At 32.8% G+C, this 22,468-nt stretch overlaps 3 protein-coding genes across 4 annotated transcripts; 1 reads left to right on the plus strand and 2 right to left on the minus strand.

The window, feature by feature from the left end:
* Positions 1-259: 259 nt before the first annotated feature.
* On the plus strand, positions 260-3,801 carry LOC101215046 (receptor-like protein EIX2). The gene is made up of 2 exons (XM_004143683.3): positions 260-3,226; positions 3,680-3,801. Exon 1 carries the CDS (start codon positions 312-314, stop codon positions 3,219-3,221), a length of 2,910 nt encoding a protein of 969 aa, XP_004143731.2. The 5' UTR covers positions 260-311; the 3' UTR covers positions 3,222-3,226; positions 3,680-3,801.
* A 2,482-nt stretch (positions 3,802-6,283) lies between these two features.
* Positions 6,284-13,900, minus strand: LOC101219412 (protein ORANGE-GREEN, chloroplastic). Of its 2 annotated transcripts, XR_004216962.1 has the most exons (9): positions 13,533-13,900; positions 13,037-13,151; positions 9,203-9,319; positions 8,959-9,045; positions 8,690-8,766; positions 8,083-8,210; positions 7,792-7,928; positions 6,966-7,137; positions 6,284-6,699 (listed from the first exon to the last, which is right to left on the minus strand). XR_004216962.1 is itself a non-coding variant. In XM_004143622.3 (8 exons), exons 1-8 carry the CDS (start codon positions 13,772-13,774, stop codon positions 7,060-7,062), a joined length of 981 nt encoding a protein of 326 aa, XP_004143670.1. In that variant the 5' UTR covers positions 13,775-13,900; the 3' UTR covers positions 6,801-7,059. The 2 variants fall into 2 exon arrangements, 1 of the variants encoding a protein (XP_004143670.1); XM_004143622.3 differs by lacking the exon at positions 6,284-6,699 and having other exon boundaries at positions 6,801-7,137.
* Positions 13,901-15,954: 2,054 nt separating this feature from the next.
* LOC101219174 lies at positions 15,955-21,601 on the minus strand. Its single transcript, XM_004143621.3, has 4 exons — positions 21,102-21,601; positions 20,680-20,733; positions 18,633-18,758; positions 15,955-16,546 (listed from the first exon to the last, which is right to left on the minus strand). Exons 1-4 carry the CDS (start codon positions 21,483-21,485, stop codon positions 16,367-16,369), a joined length of 744 nt encoding a protein of 247 aa, XP_004143669.1. The 5' UTR covers positions 21,486-21,601; the 3' UTR covers positions 15,955-16,366.
* Between the last annotated feature and the right edge of the window lie 867 nt (positions 21,602-22,468).

The following is a 22,468-nucleotide window of genomic DNA, read 5'->3' on the forward strand; positions in this document are numbered from 1 at the left end:
GTTTATAATATAAACGTATGACAAAATAAAGGAAGAAAATGGGTAAAACTTTAAGGATGAAATCTAAATTTAATTTAAAGTTAATGATTAAGCTTCATAAGGAAATTAGACCCAAGAAAATGTGTTTTCATGGCCTTGGCATCTATTATGATAAACATTTATAGGCAGAGGAATTAAATGGAAAGGAAAGGACAATTGAGAAAGAAAAATTAAAGTTGCATTAAAATCTCATTTGGTTATAAATAAAGGCCAAGTAATTTTCACCCAACTCATACATTACTACTCAGTACTCCAAATATTTCCTTTGCAAAATGAGGAAATTAGTTTCAAACAAAACTTCAGTATTTGCATTATTGTGTGTGTTATGGATGATACTGCTTCTTCTACAGCTCCAATTTTGTTTGTCCATAACAGCAGCTTGCATCCAAAACGAGCGTGAAGCACTTCTTCAATTCAAGAATAGCTTTTATGATGATCCTTCTCATCGATTGGCTTCGTGGAATGATGGAACTGATTGCTGTAATTGGAAAGGAGTGAGTTGCAATCAAACTACTGGACATGTTACTATCATTGATCTTCGTCGTGAACTTCGTCAGGTCGACTTCTACCCGTCACCTTTGTTTAGCTATAATTCCATTGATTCTAGTTTGTTTGAGTTGAAATGCTTAACTTACTTGGATTTGAGTGGGAATAACTTCATTTATACTAAAATCCCAAAGTTTTTAGGTTCAATGGTTGAATTAACATATCTTAATCTTTCTAATGCATATTTTTCGGGCAAAGTTCCTCCTCATTTAGGAAATCTTACTAAATTGGACACTCTTGATTTATCATTTAATCTGCTGGAAACGAATGGTGATGTTGAATGGATATCTCACCTTTCATCCTTGAAGTTCCTTTGGTTGAGAGGGATGGACTTTTCCAAGGCTTCAAATTTGATGCAAGTGCTAAATTATCTTCCTTCCTTGGTGTCTTTGAGATTGAGTGAATGTAACCTTCAAAACATACATTTCTCTTCAAGTTCTTGGTTGAATTATTCATCATTATTTCTTTCTAGAATTCAACTTCTAGACTTGTCTTCCAATCAATTAAATGGTCCAGTTCCTGCGGCATTTCAAAATACGACTTCTTTGAAGTACCTAGACCTTTCAAATAATCAATTCAATGCTATTTTTCATGGTGGAATTTCTACCTTCATCCAAAATAATTTTGGCCTAAAAGTACTTGATTTATCGTTCAACTATGATCTTGGTGGAGATGTGTTTGGAAGTAGTTATGAGAATCAATCTACAGGTTGCGATCTTGAAGTACTTAACTTAGGATATACATCTTTGATAACCAAAATTCCAGATTGGTTGGGAAAGTTAAAAAATATGAAGTCCCTTGCTCTTGGATATAGTCACATTTATGGTCCAATTCCAACTTCACTTGGAAACTTGTCAAGCCTGGAATATTTAGATCTATCAGGCAATGCTTTAACCGGAGCAATTCCAAACTCAATTAGAAGATTATTGAACTTGAGAAAATTGTATCTACAAGGAAATAAATTGGTAGAGGTGGACAGTGAATGTTTTATCCAACTTGAGAAATTGGAGGAATTAGACATATCAAGAAACTTGCTCAAAGGGATTCTTACAGAACTTCACTTTGGCAATCTCTATCAGTTGCATACCTTAAGTATTGGCTACAATGAACTTCTCTATTTGGACGTGAAATCTAACTGGAATCCTCCCTTTCAATTACAAGTTTTTGATGCTTCATCATGTATTGGTTGTTTTAGAAGTGAATTCCCTCCATGGCTTCAGACTCAAAAAAGATTGGTTGAATTATGGTTATCCAACACAAGTCTCTCAATCAGTTGTATACCAACATGGTTCAAACCACAAAATCTCACCAATTTGGATCTTTCGCACAACGAAATGACAGGACCATTTTTTAACAGTTTTGCCAATCAAATGCCCAATTTGGTGCGGTTGTTTATCAATGATAATCTTATCAATGATTCTTTATTATCTCCACTCTGCCAATTGAAGAACTTGAACACTTTGGATCTTTCAAACAATTTGCTATCTGGAATCGTTCAAGGTTGTTTGTTGACTACAACTTTGGTTGTTTTAGATCTATCATCTAACAACTTTTCAGGGACCTTTCCTTATTCACATGGAAATGATCTTTTGGATATTGAAGTACTACATTTGGAAAATAATAATTTTGTGGGATCCATGCCAATTGTATTGAAGAATTCCAAATTTTTGGAAACTTTAGATATTGAGGGAAACAAGTTCTCTGGGAACATACCCACATGGGTAGGGGATAATCTTCAAAGTTTAAAAATTCTAATACTACGAAGTAATTTGTTCAATGGTACTATTCCTCCAAGTATATGTAATCTCACTGACTTGCAAATTTTGGATCTAGCCCACAACCAATTGGACGGAATTATCCCGTCAAAGCTCAGCAATTTCGACGTAATGACAAGAAGAAATACAAATGGATTCACTGTTATTTGTAGGAGTAGTGATGTCGAGCATGGAGTAATATGCCCTGATGGTGAAAAATATGTGGTACAGTCAATCAAATCAAATTATTATAATTACTCCATGATGTTTATAATGTCAATGGTGAGTATAGATCTATCCAATAACTTTCTGGGGGGTTTCATTCCAAGTGAGATAACAAAGCTTAGAAGGTTGATTGGATTGAATTTGTCACACAATAATATTATCGGGATAGTTCCTGCTGAAATTGGAGATATGGAGTCATTAGAATCACTCGACTTATCTTTCAATCGACTTTCTGGGGCAATTCCTCTAAGTTTATCAAAATTAAATTCATTAGGCACGTTGAAGTTGTCCCACAACAATTTCTCAGGCAACATTCCTCGAGATGGTCATCTCTCCACATTCATTGACGCTTCAAGTTTTGACAATAATTCATATCTTTGTGGAGATCCACTCCCAATAAAATGCGTGGTTGAGAATTCATTTGAACCGCCGTTCAATAAAATTGACAATCAAGACCAAGATGAAGATAAACGGGAGAAGTGGTTGCTTTACCTTACCGTAATTCTTGGATTTATAGTTGGATTTTGGGGAGTCGTTGGAAGTTTAACATTGAAGAAGAGTTGGAGATATGCTTATTTCAAGTTTGTGGAGGAAGCTAATTACGAGGTTCATGCAACAATTTGGATGACCATACAATTGCTTAAAGGACGCAAATGAATAAGGTATTAAATTCTTTTTCTTTTTTTTTGTGTGTTAACATATTTTTTTTTCTCTATTATATGAAGTTCATGAATTATATGACTTATTAACTTTTCTAGTAGATGTGCCATTTGAACAACAATAGGTGAATACAAACAAGTGGTGAAGGGTCAGTTCATTATTATTGAAATAGTCTATTGTAATTTCCTTTAAAAGCATATGGAAAATTGATTTAAAAGTAATTAATTAGACACCTAAAATTTTGGTTAGATGTGTAATTTCCTTTAAAATGTGTTTGTTATTGATCGATATATATTATTTCAATTTCTTATTAAGCTTTAACCTTTTTTAATATGTTGTTCAACGTAATAAATTATACCTCATTTGAACTTTATTTTTCATTTAAAAAAAATGTTCCAAATTTTAATACCTTAAATTTAAACTTAATGAACTAACAAATTAAATTTTTGATGCAGGTGCACAATAATATATGTGATCAAAAACCTTTTGGTAATGTTATGTATGAAAAGCATAAAGCTTATTGTAATTTTCTTCCACAGTAATCGAAATAATCATAATTTGACATTTTTGTATCATAGTTTTCCTTTCTATTTAGTTATCTATTATTATTATTATCATTTTTTTTTAAAAAAAAACTTTAATCTTTTATCTTTAATTTTATATTATTAATAATTTATTTCGTTTTTACAAAAGAAATAGTAAAATGGTTTATTACAATACATGCTACCAAGTGAAGGTAAAAATATTCAAGATTTGACTGAGTTGAGTTGATTTAATTAGAATTTTACGAAATTGATGTGGAAGAATGTTGAAATGAATGTCTCTTTTTTTTTTCTTTTTGGATCTTTCAACATTTTTAGATATTGGTTATTTGCTAATATATGTTTTTTTAAAGTATATATTATTTGAACTTCTTTGGTAAAGAATAACAATTTTTGTAGGCAACTCGTAATTACTTCTATGTCTATCATACTTTATTTTTATAGAATTTACTCTAAAACATTGGAGGGGTGGTTGGAGTTGAACATTTGAGGCGTAAAATAAAATAAGGGACACTTACAAAAATGGTAAATTAAGTTATAATAATTAAGTTCATAACACACACACTTTATTAATACGAAAATGGCAAAAACGAAGTCCAGCCCACACATCAAGAGGTAAAATGTCACAAATGCTCTTGTTACTAATATACGTTTGATACACCTTATAATACATGTTTGATACACCTAATACTTCTCGATACACCTGATACATTTGATTGATATAATTGATGCAATACCTGATACTCTTTGATATATTCGATACCTTTTGATATACACATCTGAAATATTACTAATATATGTTTGATACACTTGATACACGGTAGATATATTTAGTATTCTTCACTTATACAATTGATTGATTAAATGCACTTGATATGCTTGAAGTCCTACTTATAGACTTGATATACTATTGTAAACTTGATAGTGATTCACTTTATAACTAATATGTTTTAACAATATATTGTTGATATACTTGATAATGATACACTGAGTTACATCATTCATATACTTAATAAAACTCTAATGAACTACATAAAATTTGAAAAAATGAAAATCACGTAGTAAGTATATTAACCAACTAATACATAGAATATAAGTATATCACAACACTGATATACGAAACTAAGACAAAGTAAAACAAAAAAAATGAATGTAAAAAATAAAATAAAAACATTTGGAATTAGATTCAAAACAAAATACACATTGAAAAAAGTAAAAAAAAAAAATCACAAATAAAGTTAAACTACTCCGATCAACAACTATTATATTATATTTCATATTGCAATTATTATACTATTTATATTTTAAAATCAAGATTAAGACATAAATAATAAATAATTTTTTAAGTATAAGAATAAATAAATAATTCGAACCTTAAAAAATAAGAAATAAATAAATAATGGGCAGGACATTAAAAAGAGGAAGAGAAATAAGTTATTGAATGACATTTAGGAATAATAACAAATTCAAGATAGAGAAGTGAAAAATTTTGTCATATTTGCAAAATTCTAAAACAATGTGTTATAATTGCTATATCATATTCTCAAAATGCTATCATATGCAATTTCTCATAAAATAATGGGAATTGAAGAAAAGGAAGTTTGCAAAAATAGCAAAAAAAAAACTATGATAATAGAGCTCATGTCACCTACATTTTCTAAATTGTAAAAATGGTAAATTTAAAAGCAGATTACCGTATGATTACCCTCAATTATTAGTAGTATTTGCTAAATTTGCTGTAAGTAGTTAAATAAAATATTATTTTAATTTTATCTATTAAAGTTTTAGAATTAATTTATAAACATAACGGAAAGATTACTTAAATCTAAAATCAAATTTAATATGAGAAAATAGTTTATAACAGTGAAATTTATTATAAATGGAAAAGTTGTTAAAATTATTTACAGATAGATTCACTACTACTGCTATATTTTATTGATAAAATATCTAAGTTTTTACTATATTTTATATTTTGAATTATTTTACTACATTTTAAAACTGTCTTTTAATAATAGAAATGTCACAAAATATGTGTAAAAAAATGGACATTTCTATAATAGTTGGATTTCGGGGAGCTGTTGGAAGTTTAATATTGAAGAAGAGTTGGAGATATGCTTATTTCAAGTATGCAGAGGAGGCTTATTTCAAGGTTGATGCAACAATCTGGAGGAGCATAGAAATGCTTAAAGGAATGTGCATTAGAAAACGAATTAGGTAATAATAATTTGTGTTTGTGTGTGTTGTTTTCAATCTCTTGCACTTCATAAATTATGAATTCTTACTTTCTCTTCTCAATGTATCATTTGATCATAAGAAGTAGTAGAGGTTCTATTGTAGAATGAATGCTACTTTATAAATCTTAGCTATTTCTCGGAGAGTATCTTTTATATATACAAGTTTTACTTAAACTTATAACAATTTACACACCCGTAGCATATACATATCCTTGAAGGTAATTAGTATTATAAAATGATTTTTTTTTTTTTTTTTTTTTTTTTTTTGTAAAAACAACTTTCATTAAGAAAAGAAAGTTATCAACGAAATAATTACAAGAAGTCTTCAGAATCTTGAAACGTAAAGAGAAACATATAATCTAATGAAAAGATCAAACCTCACTCTACAAAACACATGTTCATTCCTCTCCCCCAAATGATCCCACAAAATAGCGCGCACACCTGCAAGCCATAAGAAACCCCTCTCCGAAAGGCAGATGGAGGCCGAAGAACCCTTGATTGTTACATGAACACTACTAGATGGCCAAGATAAGCATTTATATTAACTGGAGACTATATGGTCTACGAAGCTTTCACAATATACAGCCAAGATAAGCCTTTATGCCTAAATTAACATGCCTCTGTTATTGCATCCTTCCCAATCCAATTCTTACAACTCAAAATTCCTAATTCATATTAAATTTTCTTTTCTTTTCAAACCTGAAAAGAAAGGGGGGGAATCAGAAAGAAGAAGAAAAACAATGTGGGATTGCCTTGAGATTCTCAAGGAATCACTCCTTACATCGAGTTAGCCATGCATATAGTTCAACTATCAACCTTGACATTAGATTCAATGATTCATTATTCAAAACTCGAAAATTAATCTTGCTAGAAGCTATCGTCATAACATTTGGATTAATGTTCAAATCAACACGAAATAAAGCTAGGATATACCTATATATTGTACAAAATGGTAAAGAACTTACAGTTTTCTCTCTTCAAAGGAGTGAAGTCCTCCATGAGCAAAGCTCTAACGTGTATATCTACATAGTTACAAAGTTGACTATGCAAAACTAAGGTCTAGTCGAAGGGATCAATTCGTGGGTCGTGTTCACTAGCCATTGCCATACCAGTACAAAGACACGTAGGGCACATAACCTACAAAACAGAGAATTTGGAGTTAAAAAGGTAGCTTCGTCTTTTTCCTTCTATAAGATTCATTGATCTAAATTAAATACATGGGTGGAAGTCCCTCCGTACAACAAAACTTTTAGGCCAAAAAAACAAATGAGGCAATTGAAATTTTGAAAGATAATATAGGTTACCAATTATATTAGGTACTCGATTTAGATCATATGAAATTTATTGATATTTCAACATATTAGAAACTTGTTTTTAAAAGTTATGAAGGGAAATTGAACATTTGTAAAAAAAAAACTTTTAAAAAAGTTGTTTTTCAAACACAAAAAACAAATCAGTTACCAAACATATATGATTTTTGTCTTTCATATATAAAACATAAAAACATAATTTAAAAAACAAAAACAAAAAACTGAAATAGCTACCAAATGGGACCATAGCTTTCAAAAGATTATTATTGTTTCGTATATTTAAGAAAAATGCAAAATCATTGTAAAACGTGAGAAGGAAATAGACTTAATTTTCAAAAATAAAAACAAAAAAACGAAATGGTTATCATACGGAATTTTTGTTTTCTAAAATTTTTATATATTTAAAAGTACGGTGGCTTAAATGTGTTAACTACCACCTCACAGATAGTGAGAGTAATAATGGTAGTTCAAGAGATCATACCTTTCCTGATCCCGAACAATTTTGGCATCTTTCCGTCTTAGGTAGCGACAAAGGCTGATCTTCACCATTTAAAGTCGATACCGGCTCAATCAGCACAAGAGCTCCTGTATTTGAACAGCGAGCACATGCCAAGTATCCTAGTCCAACAACAAATTTATCTCAAAGATTTGAGTTTGGAACTCAAATTAAAGATTTGAGGATGGAATTTCAACAAAAACCATTATCAACAGACTGTCTTTAAGTCAAGTTAGGAACCCAATTTCTATACTAAATTCAGTGCCATAACCATACCAGTGCCAAGACAGTATTTGCATCTTTTATGCTCTTGTTGCTTTACATTGTTCACTTCAACAACCATAAGGGCTGAAATCACCCCGACTGCTCCTCCCGAAAAAGATGCCACAATCGGATCAACTTGACTGCAATTTTTCACATGAAAACCTCTCAATAATAGACATACGAATTTAACTAGCATGAAGAGGCTCAATGGAGAATTAATGCCATTTATATGAATTCCAAAGTTGGCACTCTTGCAAATATTAGATTGTTTGAGTATGCATGCTGCACTAAGTTTACTGCACACAAACTGCATTATCAACCTACATAATGTAGAAGTATAGATTTAGTTTATTTAATTTTATATTTAATTTGAAGCACTGGACAGCGCCAAAACTTCTAACTCTTGATCCTGTGTTTTGTCTCATCAATTTTAAGGTCCAGTGGATCAAACAACAGAAGAACCAAATACCATGTGAATATTTATGCATGTGTTAATCATAGGCCACAAGATATCCATTATGTTTGTTATTAAAAATTTCCTTTGATAAGTGGAAGAAATTAAATAAGTTCTTCCTATTGAAAATAAATCAACCAGTTCGTAGGGAGAGTATTAGCTCACCTTAGCTGCATTGGGAGATGCACACTACGAATAAAATCTTCATATGATGTACCTCCCAGTCCCAGCTTCAGCTCAAGCTTAAATGTAAGAGAAAAGGAGGAAACATTAGTTAGTTCTAAATTTGAATAGAACTAACACGATGTAATTTAAGACTGCTTACTGGCCTAATGGAAGATGATTAATCAAATGTGTTATAAAACTGGTAAGATTGTCATTAAACGTTAGAAAATCCCAGAGGCTCTAAAAGATGCAAAGAGAACACTAATTACCGTGGGTGCTAATAGACCTCCAAATAATATTATGCCAGCAATAAGTGAATAGCATGTAACGTAGTACAGCTTCAGGTTCGCTGAACTCTGCAAGTAAAGTAGCATGTTTAGATGGTCATCGTCAAATGATATTGCTAGCCACAAAATCAGAAGATTTTTTTTTTTTTTTTGAGTTCTTATTTGCATTGGAACAGACATCAAGAGTTGAAGAGAAACCAATTAATAATACGGAGGAAGAAACTACCAGCGGGGGTAAGAATGGAATGAATGATGGAAAATTGGGTAATTCATTCTCTCGCTCTTCCTTTGAAATTCCAAGTTCAGCATTTTTTATTCTCTGTTGTATCCTCAGCCGACGAACCTACAAAGATTGGAACATTTCCATACAATATGAAAGGGAAGGAGAACCAACATATTTTGATTTCAAACATTATAATGAAAATGGGGAGCATCAGAACTTTTGTCCAAAATTTACGCCACATAGCAGTTTTTCCCGATAATATGCCATAGCCAAATAAAGTAGATATCAATTCAAATAAACTGGGTAAAATTTATGCCTGGAAGAATTCAAGTGGGCAATATCTTCAGTTAGACAACTCAACTAGGATTTTTTATGCTAACAAATACAGATGATTATCTATATGTAAAAGATCTCTAAGATCCCAAGAACAAAAACTAAGGGCAAAAAGAAATTATGGGTAGTTCTATTTTATCTACTACAATACAATTATAACAATTCTTTGCTTCCACTTCCAAAAGGAATCTAGCTAAAAGATTCAATCACATGAAAAAGTAGAGCATTGGCCCTAGACTAAAAGAACTTGAGCTATTCAGTCAGGTAAAAATTGATCATATCATCGGTGCTTCAAGTTACACTCACATGTGATTAAAATGCTTATCAGGAGGCAAGAGGTTTTAAACTTTGCCTCTTCGAATTGTTCATCTTTTATCTCCAAGAGGCATGTAGTTTCAAAACCTTGGATTTTATTTCGCAAAAGTGCTCTCCCTTCTCGCCCCCAGCATACTACTCTCCCTAGCCCCCACCAAAGCCCGTGGGTGGACCGGTGGTGTGATACCCAAGTGCTTGCAAAAAAAATTCCAAAGATTTATGTCATTTCCTAAAAATAAAAAAATAGAAAGGAAAGAAAAAAAGTGATCCCTGTGTGCTGAATGAGTCGAACCAATCTTGGGATTTTTGTTTTAGAAAAAACTTTTCGACAGAGTCCATTTTTGTCTCTTTTTTTCTGAATAAAAAAACATTCATGTTAAATGAAATCAAGGGAAACCCCAGATCACCTATAGATGATTACAAAAGAGATCGTCAATTGGTAACTAAGAAAGATGGACTATAATGTTTAAACTTGCTTTGATCATTTCTGTGATTTGATTATTTATACTGCTTTGTATTGGCGTAAAAATAAACACCCTTTTAAGCTTTTAAGTCTTTCTTATCTTGCCTCTCATTGGCATCTTTTCATGTAATCACCTTTGGGTGCCCTAGCCTTGGCCCCTATTCCCTTCCATCAATGAAATGTTTATTTTCCAGAAAAAAAAACAATAATAATAATGTTTAAAATGATCCTGAATTTTGCACCAACAAGAAGCAATAAATAGAACTGAACCCAAGAATCGGTCAAAGTAGGAAAGGAGTAACAAAAAGGAGGACCATTCCTCTCACCTCACAAGATACAAAAGAATGCATGCAGCAGAGCCAACCAAATTGTCTTTTTATTACCACCAAAATGATTAAAGAAGATCAGAATAGTATTACGAAGCGAAAAAGACCAACCAAAATCCTTGAAAGTTCAAAATTTTGAATGAATGGAATCATCGTACTTTTAAAGATAGAGAAACTGAATTCACACAATTCTTCGACCATCTTAAATAAACTTCTCTGTCTTGGTGTAAATTCACCAAGTTTTTTTGTGATTACAATCTTTCTTCTCTCATTGCACATATAAATAGCTGCATGTGATCAGATGGCTTTTTGCGCTTTTGTAATTTCACATTATCAATGAAATTATGATTGTCTGTTTCTCACTAAAAAAAGAGAGTCCAAAATTTTGATGCAAAAGAGCAATGAATAAACAAATGGGTTGGTGACTCAAAGTGATGGAAGCACATGAGACCCAAGATGAAGAGATATACATATAAGGCATTTGATACTGAATGCACTTCACAGTATTGATTGGACCCATACTATGTTCCCAAAGAAAGATTTTTATCTTCTTTGGATGATAATCCTTCCAGGTAACATAATAAACAAAAGCATGGATTATGCACCTACACACCAAGTCAGCCATAAGAAACTTAACAATAACACTTATGAGAGGTCAAGGGACCTATCCATGAATCAGGAGACGAATGAAATCTGACAGAAGACAAGCGATGAGTTAAAGAAGCCCATTCAGTTATCTTCAAATTATTAAGTTGGGAAGAAGATGCAAACACCCAAGTATTAGATGATGAAATCCAAACATTAGCTACAATCTCCTCTAGATGAAGTACAAGATAAAAAAAAAAAACAGTAGAAATAACACCACAACTAAGCAAAGAGTCGGTTCAAAAAGAAATGGAAGATTCAACAAAGACATGAGTGCATACAACCAGCAACTAAAGCAGAAATCCTATTTCATCTAGATAGAGAATTGGGTAGTGTTGCCGCCCTTTATGCAGCTTCTTGATTCTTGGGAGCTTAACCTCCCCCCCCCCAAAAAAATGAGGGTTTTCCTCTCAGCATAAATACTCATGAAAAGCTTCAAAGGAAGTTTGATGTTGGTCCCTATCTCCCTCTTGCTCTCTCAGTTTTAAGGAGGAAGACTGATGAGACCACTAGTTTCTTCATTGTGATCCTGCTGTCAAAGGGTGGACCAGCTTATTCAAAATTTATAGGGTGACCGGCTACATGTCTTAAAAGATTGATGATTGGCTGCTTGAAGGGTTTGCTGATTATGGCTTCGATGCAGATGGAAAGTTATTGAGAGATGTACTACCCCTTTTGTTCTTTGGTGCCTTTGGAAAGAAAAGAATAGTAGGTTGTTCGAAGATAAGTGAGCTTCCTTTGAATATTTTTGAGCTTTTGTTCACCATACAACCTCTTGATGGTGCACAAATTACACCAACTTTTTTTAAAATTACAGTCTTTTAATGATTGTTAACAATTGGAAGACTCTTCTTCATTAGCTCTAGGAGGGGTCCTCTCAACTCCTTGCCCTTTTTTAGATAAGAAACAATTCATTGAATAAACAAAATAAGGGGAGACTCCAAAACACCTATAAGTGATTACAATTTACAAGGGAGATTCAAATGTTTAAATGGTTGCATAAATTTGCACCAAAATAAATTTGCAGCAATACAACCAAAATCCATGAATCGACTAAAACTGGAAAAATGATCTCTAAAAAGACATTTGTTGCACTCGCCCCAAAAAGTCCAGAAAAATGCACATAAGAAAGCCAGCCAAAGGGTCTTCTTAGTACCATGGAAAGGATGGCCAACCATCAAAGATGCAAGATTATCAAACATAGTATGAGAGAAAATCACCGACCAACCAAAAGCTTGCATCAAGATATGACAAAAGCGCAAAGCAAAAGGACAATGCAAAAAAGATGAGCAACAAATTCAGAATGATTCTGACACATGCGAGTCATGTGACACCAAAATGAAGAGATAGTCATATATGGCATTTGACATCGGAGACAATCAGCAGTATTAATAGCACCAAGGCTTAGTTCCCCTAAGAAAATTTAAAAATGATCCATCCAAATAGCTGAATGGACATCCTTGACATGGGATCAACAAAATTCATCAAGTCACCCATTAGAGATTTAATAGAGAACGATGAAGGATCAATAGCCCAAATCCAAGTGTCTGACACATATTTATCACTCCCATCACAGAAAAACAAAGATAATACTGGGCAGTGGTCCCCCAAAATGACGGCTTTAGCTGGGTAAGGTTTTTTCAAGGTAACGAAATTTTAGACACGTCTAAAAACTTAAAAATTCATATGCACGAATAATCAATCAGTTCATGAGAATAGTCCCTACTACTACGCAAAATGTCCACTAATTCTCACCTCTTCCATATGTAAGAAAATTTTGTTTCGACGACTTCGAATGTTCTCCTGAATTTCTTGCAGTTCCATTTTTGCAAAATCTTGTACTGTTTCCGGTCCCTCTATGATACAAAAGCTGCATAAAATCATGTCACGTTAACATTTAATCTACAGATAAATTATTCCCAATTGTCACAACAAGAAAACCAAAGAGATGGTTGACTTAATAAGCACAAAAAAAGTCTGTAGGATAAAAACAGAACTTATGGTATTCGCAATATTGAACTGATAACAAATTCTTCAAATCCAATCCAATCCTTCAACCATAACACGAGCATTTTCAAGTAGCAATGCTCAAAAAGTAAAGAACACAAGAAACTATCCACCCATTTACAATTCCACACATAAATCAACATAAAACACAACAAACCAACATTCATATCACTTCCTAGACGTTGCCTCAAAATGCTTCAACCACAACCAGATACAGAGGTACCAGAAGCAAGAATTCACCAACCTGGCTGAAGTTTTATCAGAAGGATCAGATTCAACAGATGGAGCAAAAGAAGAAGAAGAAGAAGAAGAGTCAGTAGAATCCGAGGCCATGGATCGCCATCGCCACCTCGAGCTCAATTTCTGCCGTTCTTTACCAGAATTAAACCTGGAAATGAAACAAGTGCTCCAACAGTAATCGATTCGGAAACTGTGAGGCCGAATCAGATGATTGATTGGATATGAAGCCACCAAAACTCGATCCATTGAAATGAAATAAATAAACAAGAAGCAAACCGTTCAACTTTTGTTGTGAAATTGAAAAGATTTCTGAGAAATCGAAGGACTGAGCAAGCCTTGTGTGCCACTTAGAACAACAATGATATTTTCTGTTTATATATATATATATATATATATATTTCAAATGAGAAATAATGAGTAATATATTTTCTTTTTCTTCAAAAATAAATAAAATAATTTTGTGTGGTTGTTAATATATAATATTATATAGTTTAAAAGATCAAATGAAAAATGCTATTTTCTTTTTATATTCCTATTGAAATTTGTTTGTATTTTCATTTGTTAATTAATTAATGTTTAGTTGGGAATATTTTTTTCTTTTATGTTAATTTATAGGGTCATGGGTTTTTTTTTATGTATTTTGTTGCTTTCAATGTCTATTTCTCTTCTCTTCAATTTTGAAGATTATTTTTAGCCAATCAAGAAAAAACATTAAAAATCTTAATCTAATTTTGAGTGGAATGGCTCGATTGACATCGAATCGATCAAAACTAACCTATCAATCAGTTTAAACTCCTCAACGATCGAGATCTGTTGAAAATTTACTAATATCAACCATAGTCTATTTGGTGGTGATTTGGTCTACGATTATCTACTACATACACTTACTAAAACATAATTGTAGGCAAAAGTGATTGGGTTGTTTATAAACATAATTTCAAAACTCAAATAATTATTCACTTTTACAATCTAGGCTTTAGCATTTCCTTGAGTATTTGATTTTATTTGGACTCTAATTTCAAAATTATACAGCTTTTTTTCTACCATTTTAACAATATGCATTGTTCATTATAAATGATATTTTACAAGCCAAAATTAATATCAAGTAGTTAAATAGAACATTCATCTATTAATAGGGAAAAAAAACAAAGATCAAGAATAATTAAGAACAACGGTACGATTGACAATGACTTGTTTACCCAAACTATATGGCTCTTGACCTTTTGATTTTCTTTCACTCCCTCTCTTTGTCACTCTCACTCAATGCCCCAACTGCCCTTATCCACACCGTGTCATCTTATATGTAAATTCATGGATGAGAAACTAAACTCAAACTTATGTACTACATACTGACATCTTGTTGTTCGAATTTTTCTATCCAATGGTTCAACTACTACATGACTTAGGATGACCTAACTTTTTCTTTTTTGAATTTCGATGAAATATTTTACTTAAAAAAATTATTTTCAATTTAAAACATATAAATATTCTAAATGATTACCTTATTAAATATTAATATAGTAGCTGAAAAGGTATTAGGTTAAATCCACGAACAAAAATTAAATTCATCTCTAAAGTAGAGATAATGCTCTAAGAAACACAGCGTTCTATATACTATAAGGATGTTCAAAAGCTTCTTTTTGCAACTCTAGATGGGAAATTTATAGCCTTGAAAATGAAAACAACAAATTTATTCTAATTAAGCACTAATTAATTTAAATTAAAAACCAATCTACATAATAACTAAAGCATACTAATTATCAATCACAACAAATTAATATTAATTTAATATTGACACTTTGTTAAAACTTACAGAGCATTACAAATTTAAATATATGATAAAACTTAATTTTGTTAAAACTTAATGTTAATTTTGTTAAAACTTATATAACATTATAAATTTAAATATATGATAAAAGACTGAGTTATTGTGTATCAAGTTTCTGCGTAGCATTATCTACTAAAAATAAATTTTCTAACATCTGAATCCATACCACGGAAGGATTTAATCGCACACATGAAATATAGCCCAAAAAGTCAAGAGAACGCTTGGATAATTGGTTTAATAGATCCTTTCTGGTTGTGACCACACAGAAAAACGACATTGTCATAAATTGACAAGGTAATATTTCCACTTATTAATCAGAAATGGCATTTCCTTTTAAACCAAAATAGATTTTGCTTGATATCTAACATAATGTATCAAAGGATCCTTGAAGACTGGTAAGATATTGATGCACTTCTAAAACAAAACAACTGCAATCATGAAATAGTAAACACTTATCAACATGAGCCTAGCTTAATTGACACCCGTATGTTCTCGAGGACAAGAGATTCAGAGTTCAAATCTCTCAACTTTCTAGCTGTACTGTAAAGACCTTTGGGAAAAAATAGCTAACACCTACGCGATCAAATTTACACCTTGCTGAGCAATAATAATAATTCAACATTAAGTAGCAGAAAATTGAAACACCAAAAACATATCACTGCCTCACTGTCTGCTTTAGGAACATTTGTTACAAGATTGGAATAAAGAAATCCCAAAGAAAAGGCCACTTCTATAACTGGAAAATAAGTGAGAATATATATTGAGTACCTTTAACAATCCAACACCTGAGGAATTCCCATTTATGCACCATACCTGTATTGATACTACAAACAAATAATGCTGCCAAACTACATTAGTAACTATCCAAGGGAGAAGAGAACACGAACAGCGTTGTAACTGAACAGGGAACTGAGACGACTTCAACACATGGTCCTTGGAAATTCTTTCCTCATCGTGGTCTTCTGTACTCTCAATAAAGGTCGAGTGAATCACCATTCCTCCTACCCTTATCATTTCTCCTCAAACTCCACATCAATGACATTGGGTTGTGACTTGGAACCAGAACTTCCTTTTCTTGAATTGTATTCCCCATGGTCTTTGGGCTGCCACACTACGTTTCCACATCCTGCGCAAGAAATAATTTGGTTCTTGTACCCAGCAAATTCTCTATTACAGGCTGGACAATTACCCTGTAGAATAATTTACACGTTGGTTAGGAAAAATGTTTATGCAAAAAGTAAAAATCACAATAGAAAACACACGTCAAGTTTTGTCCCTAGGGAGATATCTGACGACTACATAAGTTGATGTTGAATAATCTAACACCAATAATGCTCACTATGGAAGGTTGCACATTTATAAAGGAACTTCATCTTTCACGCTCTCTTTTGCACACTTACCGAAGAACTCCATCTTACAATTTTGCACACCATAATCGGACTTTCTAACTCCAACATATTAACTTTATACTTCAGAGCTGACGCGTAACTCTAATAAAGTTGATTAACGTAATAGTTAACATAGTAGAGTATGATAAAAGAAAAGGGAGTGAAAGCATCTGTGTTATCTCTAACACACCCTCTTTGCTGCTTAACCAAACATTACGAAATGTTTTCTCTACCACTACATACACTTTTTATTTTTAATTTTTAAAAACCCAAAACCAATATTTCATTGATATGATGAGAAGAGACTATTGCTCCAAAATACAAGATCTCCAAATTGAAGGCAGGAAAAGTAGACGAACACAACCAATGAAGAATACAGCCCAAAAGGAAGAAAACCTTCAACAAACTTAGAGAGAGTCCCATGATAAACTAAGAGACAAATCACAGGTTGAGAAGAAGCTTAAAGACAACGTTGTATTCAATCTTTCCTCGAAACTTAAGTCCCAAATCCCATTAGGCTGGAATAGAAAAGTACACTAGTTTGTAACCTAGAGAAAAAGAGCTCCTATTCTTGCATATCAGTGACGTTCAATATGATGGAAAGACGAAGATTCATATTGTTTGGAACAGCCACTACCCATGATGGAAATGGACAGCATATAATTCCAATATTTTATGGCATGGTGCAGCTAATCCACACGGGATTGGGTCTCCAAACTTCCATTGAAGAAAGAGCTAGCCTAAGGAGTGTTTTTGGATCTTTTCTTTTGGCTTGATCATGATGCTAAAGTGACTTAGCTCCCATCCCACTGAAAGAAGTTAACTATTTTAAAATATTTATCTCACCAAATGTCAGTGTTCACTGGTTCCTAAAAATTGCATTGCCTCTTGAACAAGTCTTCATTGGGTGAGATGACGGAAGAAATATTTTGATGGACCTTTGGGCCATATCCATTTGTCTGAACATTCTTTGAGGGTCACGAAGGAAAGAGCCTCTAAAAGAGTGTTCCAATTCAACTAGTTCATCATCACAAAAACTTTTCCAGAATTCCAAGTCCCAAAATAAGCAGGATTAAATTCTTTTTTCTGGAATAAGAGGCACCCAAAATAAACAGGAATGGTAGGCTAGCTAACAAAGGCTGAAACATTGCTGGAAAGGGCAAAGCGAAATTTACTCCAAAATCTATGAATTTAAAAACTTCTTCTCAAGCCTAGGGACTGCTAACCCAAGAAATTGTAGCAGCAGCAGAAATAGCCTTACAATTAGGTAACGGAAAATGAGTAGGGGAGTAAGAGTTCCTGTGGTGAAATGCAAAAAAGATATTATGTGGTCAAATGCAAAAATCCAACAGAAGTTGTGGTGAAACATTTGATTACAAAAATTGGCAGTGGCACCCTAGAATATGACTATATGAGTTGGGAAGAACCAGAACCTCCACGATTATTCCTCAAATCCAGATCACACCAGATGAGTGGCGGATTTTACTGATGGGAAGGAATTTTAATTTTGTTTGCCACTTAATGCTATTAAAATTGTTGATTTAGCTACTTTCCTGACTCCTATTACTTGAAAGCTGAGCCCTAATAAAAAATAAAGATATAAAAGGCATTAATAGCTACTCTTCATGGGTCTTCCCAGAATCAAATATTAGTGTCATTTTCTACTTCATTGTTTGGACACAACTCTTCACAAAGATATCATTAACTTTAGTAATCACTAAAAGGTATGATAGGTGGCTTCTTTAACAAGATTAATTTCAAGTGTCTGCACCATTTTGAACTATGACCACTGACTAGCATAATCATCGCACAAAGCTGTAAGATATCAGTAATTATACAAATGCACAATATCACTTATACAACAGCAAAGGATGAACAAGGCACTTACCTTTATTACAAGGCTATTGGCAAAAGTCCCAATGAGTATTGGACCAGCAAATGGTAGTATCCACGTTCCAAATATCAAGAACCGGAAAAGCCATCCAGACAAAGCAAACCAAAGGAAGAATATTGTCTACAAGGAAATGAAAAGAGGTGATACATGAGAAAAAAAAGAGAAGAATAAATTAGGTGGAAAAATTCTGTCTACATTAATAGACAAACACCTCTGTAAGTTAAATTACACTCTATGTCACCCATTAACGATTATAGAAAAATTAAATGGTCCTAATATAACTCAAAATCCAGGATCTCTATTTAAACCCAAAACCCTTCTTCCAAAGGATCTTATCCAGGAAATAATTCCAATCAACATGATCGTAGGCTTTTTCAAAATCTAATCAACATCGTCGTTCAAAATTTGTCTTAAAGATCACATCTTCTTGTTTGCTCTGTACCAGGTAGCACTTGATCCAAAATTTGTCTTCCCCACATGAAGGCTCCTTTATGAAAATTTTCTCAATCTATTTGCCAAAATTTTGCAAATAGATATCAGCCAATAGATTGAGGTTTTATGACTGCAAAAGCATATGTCTACAAACTCAAAACACAAGTATCTAAAATGTTTCAACTTCCAAATTCTTTAGTCTTGATAGAGAGCATTTCTTTGCTAGCAAAGTCCAAATTTGTGTAAGTCATCCTGCTCTTCTTTATTATAGTGAATTAGAGAGCTTTTTCTACCTCCCTCCATTGTTCTATGCACAGATTCTTACCTGCCCTCCCTTGTACATAGGACATCTTTCTAAGATTTTTTTCTTTTGTGAGTGTTGGGGCTAGTTTACACACACCTTGACTACTCTTATGAGAAACCCACCTAACCTTAGAATATTTAAGTGCTAAAGGAATTTGTAGTATATTAAGGTAAGAATTGAGCTCATTCCCAAGTTCTTTATTAAACTTTCATTGAGGAATAATGAAAGAATATATGAGGGCATTCAAAAAACAAGCCACAAATAACGAAAATGACTCCAATTCAAGAGAATCAAACAAAGTCCATAATAACAAAAAGGGCAGATAACATACACCCACTATCTATGATGTGTTAAACCTAGCAACCTCCTGGACCTCCTTCCACAATCTCTCAACATCCCTAAAAGTTCTACTATTTCTCTCAAGCCAAATTCTCCATAACATAGCAATACAATTCTACCACAAAACTATGCTCTTATCTTAAAACAGGGAATTAAGGAACTCCTACTTAATCACAGCCTTGAACCTCTACCTTGACCCAGACATAACTCAAACGACCTTGAGCATTTATACCACAGTTAACCTTGATTCTTATTAAGGAGAGACTATCAATCATCTTAAATTCCCTTATTGGGAAGATTTCAAATTAATGGAAATCTGTAAATATTTGATGATCGCCATAGCAAAAAACGTAAGGATGTGAAGAATCTTATGTGCTACTGCATTTCCTTGAACGGCTAATTCTATATTTTTTAAATTACTAAATTAATTGGGGAACATTTTGTAATCTCCACAATTTCTCTTTTGGTGGATACTGGATCCTCCTTTGTACATCTTTCTATGTCAATATACTGCATATATAGAATGGATTGGGGTAGATTATGAGTAAAAAAAAACATACAAAGTACAGCTTGAAATATTCTAAACTAGACCTAAGAAATAGGCTAGGTCCACCATTTAGCTACCGTAATATGAAATATGTGTTGGTGGATTCAGATTTGATCTCTTCTAGCATTTTTCTAAAAGAACAAAAGAACTTTTCATTGTAAGTAGGATAGTAAAAAACATTATGAATAGGAGAGTTCTGCAGCTTCTCTTTTAGGGATCATAAATAAACTAGAGCTTTCAATGTATCCTCTAGTTGATCATCAAGAAATGCCTCAAGGCTATCATTCACGTGTTAAAAATAAAGTGAAGTGATATCATAATACTTCCATTCTACGAACACGCTAAACACAGACCATCAATGACACCAAGAATCTTAGTAACAAGACCGTATATCCAAAATAAAAGCTTCTACTACGTACCACAACACTTTTTCCTAATGGCGTGTCGATAAACTCATTGAGTTGCCTCCTATACTGCAAAAACCCAAGGAAATAAGAGTGAGTGATAAGAGACGGCACTGACATTGGAGAACAAAACAGTTGAGAAAATAACAAAATTCAATAGACATTTCAAAGATAAGAACACCCAGTATTACGGACAACCAAGAAAACGAGAAACCATGATTTTCATTCTACTTCAGTGAAAACTTATAAATATCTTGGATAAACTACATCAAGCATATTGGCACTCAAACTGACTGCGGATCTTAGAGAGAACTATCTAAGAATGATCCTTCAGAAAATCTAAAAACTTGACTTCCACAATCGATATTAACTAAGCAGGCCCTATCTATACAAATTCATTTCACAAGCACGAATACCAATCAATCCGCAGTACAAACCCTTGGCCAATTTCTGCTAAAATCCAATGTAAAATTACGCCAACGCATTCCAATTGCAAACTCCCTATCAATCTCGCGCGCCCGGTCGGCCACCGATTGAGCAGCAGAACCAACACGGCGCGATACAGAGTAACGCCTATCAAGACGCTCCGCAGTTTTCCTGGCCTCGAATACGAATTTCTCAAACCCATCGTTGGCGCCTCGCCATACTTTGTTCCAGGCGTCGCCAAAAGCGTCGTTGTTTCCGCCGCCGCCCCCGCGACGGTATGCCTGAACGAAGCCAATAGGGGTCCGGTAAGGGATTATTAAAGGCCTACTCCTCCTCAATCTGAATGGAGCTTGAAGCGGTGGCTGCCATGGCGGCAGAGGTGTTGAAGCTATCATCACAAGTTTGTATTTACCGTTTGCTTGAATTCTCTCTTCTTCTACTCCAAGTTTATAGCTTTTGCTAGAAGGTCTCTATCGTTCAGCCACACAGACTCGCGTTTGCGGTCAGAATGTTTTCATATTAAATATAAAACTTAAATTCAATTATTCAACATATTTACTTTCCTTTCTTTCTTTTCTTTTTAATCTAAGTTTTGAAAAATATTTATAAAATATAGAAAATGATATTTTGAAATTTTTTAAAATAAATGTTCGACCGTGGCACTTAAGAAAGGTTAAAGTTCATCTTAGAAGTGAGCGTGATAGACAAAAAAAAAAATGTTAAACTACTTACCAAATCAAAATTAATGGGAAAACGAGAGGGTCAAGGTTGGTTTCAAAAAGTTTTAAATACAGAATCTCCAAATAAGTATTTCTATTTTACAAACCGACCGAACTTTACTCATTGATATCGAGATCCATTTAAACATTTACTAAACTAACTATGATCGAATTGGTTCGGTAACGATTTTGTAAAATAAACAACTTCAATCACCTCTAGTTCATTTCTAGTCCAATTTTTAAGTCATTTTAGATAGAACCTTAAATAAAAGTCGAAAGTTTAACATGAAACTTTAATTATATTAGTTAATTTAACTAAAAAAGATTCAATATAAATGGGGATGAGAAATTTGAATCACCAAAAATTATCAAATTGAGCTAGAAACCTCAATAAACTTACCTCAATGTGTGCAAGAAGTAGGACTTCACAACCTCAAATTCCATAAGTACACTTCTTACTCCAAAAAGCCAAACAAACTCATATTACATTACAAAATTAACAGTAGAACAATAATTAAATGCAAATTTAAGATTCAACTATCTTTATACTTTTCAATCATAGTTCAAAAAATTATAAAAAGAATTAAGAAAAATTTGACATTATTGAAAAACTATGATTGAAGAATCAATAATATGCATAAAAAAATTTCTCATTCATT

This window comes from Cucumis sativus, chromosome 5, assembly GCF_000004075.3.
Source record: "Cucumis sativus cultivar 9930 chromosome 5, Cucumber_9930_V3, whole genome shotgun sequence".
NCBI classification, from domain to species: Eukaryota; Viridiplantae; Streptophyta; class Magnoliopsida; order Cucurbitales; family Cucurbitaceae; genus Cucumis; species Cucumis sativus.